This window comes from Chlorocebus sabaeus, chromosome 2, assembly GCF_047675955.1.
Source record: "Chlorocebus sabaeus isolate Y175 chromosome 2, mChlSab1.0.hap1, whole genome shotgun sequence".
In the NCBI taxonomy this organism is placed as follows: Eukaryota; Metazoa; Chordata; class Mammalia; order Primates; family Cercopithecidae; genus Chlorocebus; species Chlorocebus sabaeus.
In genome coordinates this window covers 664,204-675,000 of record NC_132905.1, presented here as the reverse complement: position 1 = coordinate 675,000, position 10,797 = coordinate 664,204, and the positions used below count along the sequence as shown (strand labels likewise).

Genomic DNA, 10,797 nt, shown 5'->3' with positions numbered 1-10,797 from the left:
CAGGCTCTGACTCCAAGTCAGCAGGTGAGAAGAAACTTCCAGAAGGAGCCAGTCCTGCCCAGCCTCTCTGGCCCACGTAGACCTAGCCCCAGCTCCCCCCAGTGCTGAGTCCGTCCCTGGGTCCCTGGCCCCGATTCCAGCAATGCCGCCCCCACCAGGCCTCACCAATCACACAGAATGGCTTCCGGGCAAACTTGAGCCGCCCCCTCCAGCCACGGTACCGGCAGCAGCAGCCTGCGGCCCAGATCCGCACGAAGTACTCCACGCCAAACACCACGATAGTCACGATTTCCTGCAGGCGAGGAAAGCTGAGGCCACCTCGAGGCCTGGGGGAGGCCCTGGGGGCCCAGCCTGGCCCCCCACAGGGGCAGTTCTGGCCCAGGGACCAAGCTGCAGGACAGGAGGCCCCCAAAGGAAACTGCAAGCTTGGACTGACCCACACAGGGCTCCCACTCCTCTCCAGCCTCTAGGCAGCAAGGGTTGGGCCCTCTGGAGACCGTGCATCCGGGAACACAGCTGAGTACGAACACCATGGGGCCACCCTCCCCACCTCCCTGTCTGCGCTGTCTATCTGGGCTAGGGGACCCTGTCTGAGCTGTAGGGGGTGGCCCTGAGCTGGGGGCTCTATCTGGCCTAGGGAACCCTGTCTGAGCTGGGGGACCCTGTCTGAGCTGGGGGCCCTGTCTGAGCTGGGAGGCCTGTCTGAGCTGGGGGGCCCTGTCTGAGCTGGGGGCCCTGTCTGAGCTGGGGGGCCCTGTCTGAGCTGCGGGCCCTGTCTGAGCTGGGGGGCCCAGTCTGAGCTGGGGGGCCTGTCTGAACTGGGGGACCCTGTCTGAGCTGGGGGGCCCTGTCTGAGCTGGGGGGCCCTGTCTGAGCTGGGAGGCCTGTCTGAGCTGGGGGGCCCTGTCTGAGCTGGGGGCCCTGTCTGAACTGGGGGGCCCTGTCTAAACTGGGGGGCCCTGTCTGAGCCAGTGGGGGGCCTGCCCTGTCTGAGTTGGGGGTGCACAGCAGGGCTGAGCTGAGGGAAGGCCCCAGGTAACTACAAAGGGGGTCACAGCCTTCACCCAGACCTTGGGCAGCCCCAGGACAGAGGGGCAGGTTGGGCAGTAGAGGGGGATGCATTCGGATGGGGATCAGTCTCCTCGAGGGCCCCCTACCCCGTTACCAACAGCGACACAGGAACTGCACTCCCGTTGCCATGGTGCCCACCCTGCCCTGGCACAGGGTTGCTGCAAGCGTCACAGCCCCCACCCCGACGCCCACGTCTGTCGTCTGCTGGGGACACCCCACAGCTCTGGCTCCAGAGATAGATAAAGTGGGGAGGGAAAGGGAGGGAAGGAGGGAGGGTGGACCTGCCCAGGGTGGGGTGATGGAGGCGGGGCTGTCAGCCACTGTGAGGTCACCATGAGGAGTGAGGTGAGGGCTGAGTTACAGCCAGGGTGGGGCTGGGGCACAGCCGGGGCTGTGGGGCTGGGGGCAGGTGGGAGCTGACAGAGCACAAAGACATGGCCAGAGCTGGGGCTGCGGGGGCTGGGACGGGGCTGGAGGGAACAGGGCAGGGGAGAGGCATCGCGTGGTGGCGGTGGGGGAGGCCTTTACAGGAAGCCAGGGTTGGGGGCATCAGAGGCCCTGGAGTAACAGGAATGAGGGACAGATGCCCAGGCAGCTCTGGCTCCTTCCTGGGCCCCTCCAGCCCCCACCCTCTCGCGGGGCTCACCAGGATGTAGAGAGCCCCCTCTGAGCTCTTCTCATACTCCTTGATGGTGGAAAACACAGACAGCACGAGGCAGGAGAAAACCAGGAGGAACCTAGGGGCAGGGAATGCGTGCTCAGCCAGGCCACAGCAGGGCACCAGTATGGCTGCGTCTCCAGAATGCAGCACCCCACTCCCCACCCGCCCCACCAGAGTCCACTCGGGCCAGAGGGCACCCCCACAGCCACCTCCCGGGACCCCAAACTCCACAGTGGCACCGTGTGCAGCTGCCCCCTCCAGGATGCACCCCCTCTCCACTCTGGCCCCCGACCCCTCTGTCGGGTTTCAGCCTGGTAGCCTCATCCTTCGGCAGCGTCTCCAAAACTCTCAGAGTCAAATGGGAACAGCAAGGCCCACCATCAACGGCTGCAAACACAGGAACAAGCAAAACCCCTGGGGCAGAAGGCACCGGATCAACCTTCCCTGCTCCTCGCTCTCAGCCACCTCCTCCAGACCCCAATGCAGAGGGCTTCTCTGCCAGTTAAATCCGGAGCCAAGCAACAAGAGCTCCTGGGATCACCACCTTTCCAGCCTCGTCCTGGCTGCCAGGAGGCTCAGTTTCTCCTTCCTCCTGGGTTGCAGGCGCCTCCTCCCACCAGTGACTTCCACCGTGATTGCTCTTCCCATCCACGTCCCACGCGATTACCTCACTCACTGATCCTTCTTCAACTTCCCCTCAGATGCTCAAGTTCACGCCCCACCAAAATTCTCCCAAATGCATGTTTTTTGTTTGTTTTGTTTTGTTTTGTTTTGAGATAGAGTTTCACTTGTCACGCAGGCTGGAGTGAAATGGCCCGATCTCGGCTCACTGCAAGCTCCGCCTCCCAGGTTCAAGTGATTCTCCTGCCTCAGCCTCCAGGGGAGCTGGGATTACAGGCATGTGCCACCAAACCAGGCTAATTTTTGTATTTTTTAGTGGAGATGGGGTTTCATCATATTGGCTGGGCTGGTCTCGAACGCCTGGGCTCAAGTAATCCTCCCGCCTCGGCCCCCAAAAGGGCTGGGATTACAGGCGTGAGCCACCATGCTTGGCCCAAATGCATGACTTCTCCTCAGCCCTGCATCCTCCTCTGACACAAGCAGCTCTGCTATGCTTGCTCCCTTGCCCACCCCAGAAAGCTGCAGACGGGAGGAGCCCGCCAGCCCCTGAAGACCCTGCTGCGGGAACCCGGCTTGTGGCCACCCACGTAGAAGAGACATAGCAGATCTCCCAGCTCTTCCTGGGAGCAAAGCTGTGCCACCCAGAGCCTCAAGCTGCCGCTTTGGCAGGAAAGCCAGCTCCGGCGTGCTGAAGTCACTGGACACACACCAGAGAGAAACCCACTTCGCGGGAAGCAAACGCTTTGTCCCGTTTACATTTTTCGCAGGTGTTCTGGGATGTGAAGGGGACGTGTCCAGCATCCAGGTCCTTGGTCACAGCCATAAAGGAGGCCACGCGTGGGACACGCCCTCATTCCAGTCAGTGGGAGAGACGCCTTCACCTCGACCGTGTTGCTGCCTCTCGTTCCAACCGTGCTCAGAATCAGGAGCGGCGGGGACAGAGCCACAGAGCAGCTGCTTCCCCGTGTCCGCGCACTGTGCTGTCTTCACACTCGCCATTACCTTGCACACCCGGCAGCACCGCACGGCTGCCACGGAGCCTGTGGGGCCCTCCTGTGTCTCAAACCCGAGCCCTTCCCCGGCGCCCACATCCAGGTGGGAGAGTCCCCACACTCAGGATCTCCTGCCCTCTGTCCCCGAAGCAGTGCTGCAGTCCAGCCTGGGTTCTGGGGCACTGTCCCGGCTCCCCTCTCCCCATTCCCACCGAGGCAATAGTCCTTGGATGCCTGGACCTGCAGGGCCGAGACGCTGGGCCGGGGTGCTGGGCGGGGGCACTGGGCCGGGGCGCTGGGCACAGGCATGGGCATCCTGGGGATCCCTCTAGCCTGGATATGCCCCCCCCAACCTGCTGGGCCAAGACACTGGGCACAGGCATCCTGGAGGGGTCCCTCCAGCCCGGACACACCCCCCCCAACCTGCTGGGCCAAGACGCTGGGCCGGGGCGCTCTCGGCATCCTGAGGGGGTCCCTCCAGCCTGGACATGCCCCCCTGACCTGCTGGGCCGAGACGCTGGGCCGAGACACTGGACACAGGCACAGGCATCCTGGGGGGGGCATCTCTCCAGTCCAGACATGCCCCCTTGTCACTGGAGCTTCGGAGCATCACAGCACGTGTCGAGACCCACCCCTCCTGTCTCAGCCTCACAGTTTCCTTTCCAGTCTGGGGGTGTGGGGGTGCTCATGGGATCAAGGCTGGCCAACCATGGCCAGCAAGTGGTGGCCCCGGAACCTCTGCTGGAACTACCAGGAATAAGGCACCCCCTTCCCACGAAGGTTGTCAACGAGGAGGAGGCAGGCCTGGGGCACTGGCAGGAGGATGGGTGGGCACAGGAAAACCTGCCTGAAGATGAGATCACAATAAGGAAGGCAGCACTGAGGGATGGGGAAGAGACCTGAAGACACACAATGTGAGCACCTGGATCCAGCTGTGCCTGAAGCCCCTTGGACTTCCAGGTTTGTAAGCCCATTACTCACAGCACTCTAGACTTGTTTTCTGCCCCTTGCAAACAAAAGACCCTGACCTTTCAGGCTATGACCAGCTGACAGACATGGTGTGTCCCTGCTCCGAGCCCACACCTGACTCCACCATGCTGTGGTCACAGTTACTCCAACCCACGGCTCCTCCCTGGGCAGACAAGCCTCGCGGCTGTGACACGAGCTGCCACGGATCAAAAAGGGAAAAACAAGTCCTCGGTGTGCAGAGCTATTTAGGGAGCACAGGTCAGCGTTGCTCACAGAGGCTGGAGGGTTCGGGAAGCAGAGGTCAGCGCTGGCCACAGTGCCTGGAGGGTTTGGAGGGTTTGGGGAGCACAGGTCAGCGCTGGCCACAGTGCCTGGAGGGTTTGGAGGGTTTGGGGAGCACAGGTCAGCGCTGGCCACAGTGCCTGGAGGGTTTGGAGGGTTTGGGGAGCACAGGTCAGTGTTGGCTGCAGTGCCTGGAGGGTTTGGAGAGTTGGGAAGCGGAGGTCAGCATTGGCCGTGGTGCCTGGTGGGAAGAGGACCCCACTCCGCTCACAGCTTCACTGTCCTGTAGGAGAGCCCCTGGGGAGCACCGTGGAGAGGGGAGGGACTCCCCAAAGGCTGAGCTCCACGGCCCCGGAGAAGAGGGAATAGGGAAGCCCCAGCATCTGAGCTCCCGGGGGAAGAGGGAAGAGGGAAGCCCCAGCGTCTGTGGCCTACAGGGAGACTTCTCAGACTTTTGGCCGCGGAGGCAGAAGGACAGGACCAGGCCATCCAGGCACAAACCCGGGGCCCCCATCACCCCAGGCTCAGGCTCTGAGCCCCCAAACCAGGACCGGCCCATTAGGTGGTGGCAGCAATTGGAGTACGTAATTGGGCCCAAATCTGACACAGAGCACTCAGACCAGACCCCCTCCTGCATCATCAGTACCACCACCAGCACCCACACCCAGATCCCAGCTCCCAGCCCTGCACTGCCTGTGCCCCAGGGACCCGCCTGCCCATCCCACTGCAGGAGCTCGCTGCCCTCTGCCCCCTACAGGACCCGCACCCCCCTCACCCACCTCACCCCCCCCCACCCGCCTTACCACCCTTCCCTCACCCAAAGGGACGAATTGCCCCAAACCCTCCTCCCACTGCTCCGGAGGGACCTAGACAAAACCCTGACTGCCCTTCCAGAGGTCAAATGCCCAGCACACACGCTGGACGAGCACAGCCGCAGAGGTCACAGGCCCAACACACACGCCGGATGAGCACGGCCCCTTCCAGAGGTCACAGGCCTAGCACACGCGCCGGACGAGCGTGGCCGCAGAGGTCACAGGCCCAGCACACACGCCGGACGAGCATGGCCCCTTCCAGAGGTCACAGGCCCAGAACACACGCCGGACGAGCACGGCCCCTTCCAGAGGTCACAGGCCCAGCACACATGCCGGACGAGCACAGCCCCTTCCAGAGGTCACAGGCCCAGCACACGTGCCGGACGAGCGCGGCCGCAGAGGTCACAGGCCCAGTACACATGCCAGACGACCGCGGCCGCAGAGGTCACAGGCCCAGCACACATGCCGGACGAGCACGGCCCCTTCCAGAGGTCACAGGCCCAGCACACATGCCGGACGATCATGGCCGCAGAGGTCACAGGCCCAGCACACACGCCGGACGAGCACGGCCCCTTCCAGAGGTCACAGGCCCAGCACACATGCCGGACGAGCACGGCCCCTTCCAGAGGTCACAGGCCCAGCACACACGCCGGACGAGTGCGGCCGCAGAGGTCACAGGCCCAGCACACACGCCGGATGAGCGCGGCCACAGAGGCCCAGTAAGACCACCACACATGGGGTCACGGCTGGATCTCCCTCCCCAGGTGGCTTCAGGCTTCCAGGAATAAGGCAGCACTGATGCCTGCCCCCGCTCCTGGGGCCCCGGGGCTACCAGCGGTGTGGGAGGCCATGGGTGCCCCAGGCAAGGGCCAGGACTCCCTGAGGCAGCACTGGGCGCTGCAGTCACCCCTGGGGGCAGAGACTGAGAAGACGGCTGGGGACGTGGGGGAAGCCAGGAGATCCCTAGCCCAGAGGTCACACAGGGTCATGGTGGGGTCAGGTGGGGTCAAGGTTGAACACGAGTGGCAGGTGCCCAGGTGAGAGCTGGCAGAGCAGCGTCTGTGGAGCCAGGGCTGCGGGGACTCGGAAGCAGGGGAGGGCAGGCCTGTGCACAGAGCCCTTGGCATAACCAACTCCATCTTAGAAAAAGACTCCATTTTGTCTCACAGGGCACTCTACCGAGAAGGAAAAGATGTTCTGTTTAAGAACCAAAAAGCAAAAAAACAAGAAAAACTGGCTGGGCATGGGGGCTCATGTCTGTAATCCCAGCACTTTGGGAGGAGGCCGAGGTGGGCAGATCACTTCAGGTCAGGAGTTCAAGACCAGCCTGGCCAATATGGTGAAATTCCATCTCTACTAAAAATACAAAAATTAGCCAGGCATGGTGGCACGTGCCTGTAATCCCAGCTACTCAGGAGGCAGAAGAATCGCTTGAACCCAGGAGGTGGAGGCCACAGTGAGCCAAGACCACGCCACTGCACCCCAGCCTAGGTGATAGAGCAAGACTCTGTCTCAATAAAAAAAAAAAAAGAAACAAATAAAAAAATAGAGTCCAAGTCCAACCAGATAAGGACACACACAAGCCTGTCTGCCGTGCTCAGTTCTCCCTGGAGGCCTCTGTCTTCACCGCCATCTCACAGCTGCCTGCAGCAGCCCAGGCCAGGCCTCTGGGCTGGTATTAACCCTCTGTCCTGTGTCTTTTTTCTCATGATGTTAAACCTGACTTTGGGTGGAACATGGAACCTGACCGGATGAGCACACGGCAGTGTACGGCCTGCAGCACTGACCGGCGTGGAGTGGCTGTGACCGCGGTGTGACCTGTTTGGGAACTCCACGTAGCTCGTGGCGTCTGTGATTGAAACAGCATCAGTGAAAGTCTGACCTTGTGGAAAGACACAAACCTGAGTGGACCTCGTGTCAAGCCCGTCCTGTGTGCAAAGTGCCTCCAGGACCTGGGGCCTTGGGCAAGCTCCATTCAGCCAAGAGCAAGAGGGTGACCAAGCCATTCCAGGCTCAATTCACGGCGGACACCCCCATGGCTTCCCTCTGCCCGGACCCAGTCATCTCCCCCATGAACACCCCCTGGATGTGGGGAGGCCAGCATGGCCCCCTGTAGCCCCCCTCCAGCTCGCTGGAGACCCCCACGTCCAGGCAGCCTGAGTCCTCCAGCCTGGGCAGGCACAGTCCCCGTAGCTCTGCCTTCCGACTCGCCAGCAGCGGCCTCTGCTGCGCCGCCGGGAACGTCGTCCAGGGCAGGGAAGGCGGGGCACAGGGTGGTGCTCCTGAGACCTGCCCCGGGAAGGACCACGGCCATGTTTCAGAAGCACCCAGGACCATGCGGTCTGAAGCAGAGGTGGAGGCTTCGGGCACAGGCAGCCCGGCTGAGGTCAGCCCCACCACCTGCCCATCCCAGCACCAGAGCCAACCGAGGCTGGGCACTGCTGAGCCACCGGCGGCAGTGGTAGAAACCGCGCCTTTGAAGGCTCTGGCCACCGAGCACCCACACCAGAGATGGAGGCGCAGGGGCCAAAGCCACATTTTAAAGCATCTCATGTGAAAACTGTCAGCATCTCTAGCGTGAGCCCCAGTTCAGATTCCACCCACACCCTCGCGGAGGACGTCCCAGCCCTGTGCCATTGAGAAGCAATAATCCAGTGCCCGCCTCTGAGCCGAGGGCTTCGTAAAGTGCAGCTGCAGCTTCACTGCGACCCTTAAAAAGCCAGTGATGGTCAGTGCCCACAGCCCCCACACGGCCGCCGGTGTCTACAGCACTCGGACCAGGCCAGGCGAGGCCAGCGGCTGCCTGCCCTCTGCCTTCCCCCGATCGCCAGCCTCCCCTCCCTCCCTGTCCCCCTTGCGACCATGTATCGAGGGGACACCGGTGGCTGTCCACCGATGTCCCCGAAGGTGGGGTCACGGTCCTGCTCAGGGTCCTCTCCCCGCGGTTCCCACAGCAGGGGTGGGCCCGTGAGGCCGGCCACCTCCGTGTCTCCAGGCTCAGCATCCGCTGACCGTCCTGCGGGATCCACAGATGACAGGGGCTGTGTCTGGGCTCACCGTCCGCTGACCGTCCGTCCTGCGGGATCCACAGATGACAGGGGCTGTGTCTGGGCTCAGCATCCGCTGATCAACCGTCCTGCGGGATCCACAGACGACAGGGGCTATGAATGCAGTTTGTCCCTCACGCCTTTTCCTCAGGTGAAAACTTTCTAAAGAGAAACATCTAGAAAGAGAAGACCCATTGGTCATGCTAAGGTTGCTCTAGAAAAGCAGGATACATGCTTCATTCTTTTGATTTTCTTGGTGTAAGTTTTCAAAATCGGATCAGCTCCTTGAGGTCTTCCAGAGGAGGTAGATTGGGTGCAGTCATTTGCTTTTTTTCTGAGGACCGTGAAGAAGCCATGGCTCCAGCTGCCCAAATCAGCGAGTCCACCTTTGCCCAGCGGGAGCATGGCCGCCAGAGCAGCTCGTTTCATCTGCGGATGCCCAGGGTCCTTTCCACTCCCATCGGCTCTGTCCACACCGGCCTCTCTGCGATGTCTCCCCAGGTCCCTCCAGGCAGGAGGAGGGAAGGTCATTCCATCATGGACAGAAAGGCTAGAGGGCCCCACAGGCCATGTACCCACCAAGCTCTCCCAGAAACAGCCGACTGGGCAGAACCCGGTGCATGCGGGGACTGACTTTGAGGAACGGGCTACTGAGTCAGCCGGGCTGGCCAGAAGCACCAGCAAGAGCTGAAGCCACCATCTGAGTCCGAATTCCACAGGGCAGCAGGTGGGAAACTCAGCACGACTTCCACGTGGCCGTCTTGAGAAAAATCTCTTTTCTTCTGGAAACCTCAGTTTCTGCTCTCAAGGCCTCAGCTGCTGGGACGAGGCCCACCCCCATGGCGGAGAGTCACTAGCTTCACTTGAAGTCCGCTGAGCTAAGTGTTCCCACCAGAAAACACCTGCACAGCAGCAAGGCAGGTGCGTGGCCGCCAGCCGGGCACTGTGGCACGGCTGAGTGGATGCATAAAGTGGGCATCACAGGCTGGGAGAGGACACGGGCCTCCGCCAGAGGCCTGCAGCAGGAACGGGCTGACTCAGCGGTGCAGGCCCAGAACACCCTGACTGGTGTCCAGGACAGTGGTGGGCAGACCCAGGTCTCTCACTGGAAGCTCAGCTCCAGGGCAGGTCCAGGCCACACACCCGCCCAGGACCTCACCAGCCGGCCTGCAGCCGCAGAGAGAGGCCCCACCAGGACCCACCTCGTGGGAACTGGGAGCCTGCACACAGGCCAGCGAGAACGCCTCAGCCCAGGATGACAGGCCAGCCGGAGCTCCAGCTGCAGGGGCAGAGGCGGGGGTGCAGAGGCTTCCAGGAAGCAGAGTCCCTGCAGGCTGAGGGGAGGGTCCGGAGCCGCATGAGAAGTTTGAAGTGCAGCACCGCGTGTGGAGGCCGGGCGGGTCCAAGAGCCAGCGCCCGTCCCTCGCTGCACCCCTCCCCGCCACTCCCAAGACCACAACCCACAGCCTGGTCCTGCCCTGCCCAGGGGCCGCCCCGCAGCGGACATCGGCACAGCAGCACCAGGAAGGCCCTGTGTCGGGCACCCCAGGAGACACCAGCTGCCCCCACAGGCTGGGCCTGCCCTATCCAGCTGCCATCCCACAGTGGACACGGGCACAGCAGCACCAGGAAGGCTCTGTGTCGGGCACCCCAGGAGACACCGACTGCCCCCACAGGCCCACAGCTTCCAGCTTGAAGGCACTGGTCCGGAGGCACCGTCACCAGGGGGCCTCGGCCCCGCCCACATGTGCGACCCAGAGGCCTCCGCCCGGACCCCAAAGCTCCCAGCTCCAGGCAGGGGACGCGGGCAGCGGTGCCGAGGCCCAGGCAGACAAACCACACGCAAGGGACGTCCCATTTCCAAGCCGCGATTAATTTCCCGTGCTCGTTGGCCAAGTTCTTCAATTAACTGAGCCCTGGGAAAAGTGTGCAGACATCTCGTGCGCCTTCTGTGGACGATTCTCTGTCTGCCTAACGGGGTTTTCTCTGGACTCTCAGGGGGTGGGAGCAGGGGAGGATGGAGGGGTCCCTGGCTTCCCAGTCAGGAGCCCAGAGGCTTGGGAGGCAGGAGGGGCACAGCGGGGACACAGAGGGCATCACACACCACAGGAGGGGCTCAGGGACCCAGTTCAGCCCAGCAGAGCCACGCACATAATCCGGTGGGCGGCTTCCCGAAGGAGGCACGTACGGGGGCGGGGGGGAAGCTACAGGGCAGAGGCGTTGGCCACAAGGGGAGAAGGGAAGGGCATTCCCAGCAGAGGGCATGGGGAGGGGTGGGGAGGCCTGGAGAGAGAAGGGCAGGCGTATCCACATCCCATGAGGGTGAGGCTGCCTGGACTTGA

At 62.7% G+C, this 10,797-nt stretch overlaps 1 protein-coding gene across 10 annotated transcripts in view; it reads right to left on the bottom strand.

The window, feature by feature from the left end:
- KCNQ2 (potassium voltage-gated channel subfamily Q member 2) overlaps window positions 1-10,797 on the bottom strand; it is a 66,515-nt gene that overhangs the window by 39,495 nt on the left and 16,223 nt on the right. For all 10 annotated transcript variants that reach the window (XM_073005239.1, XM_073005241.1, XM_073005244.1 and 7 more), the window contains exons 2-3: window positions 1,718-1,808; window positions 166-292 (exon numbers count right to left, since the gene is read on the bottom strand). In XM_073005239.1, the coding sequence (XP_072861340.1) occupies window positions 166-292; window positions 1,718-1,808 (218 nt within the window). The remainder of the gene's footprint in view (window positions 1-165; window positions 293-1,717; window positions 1,809-10,797) is intronic.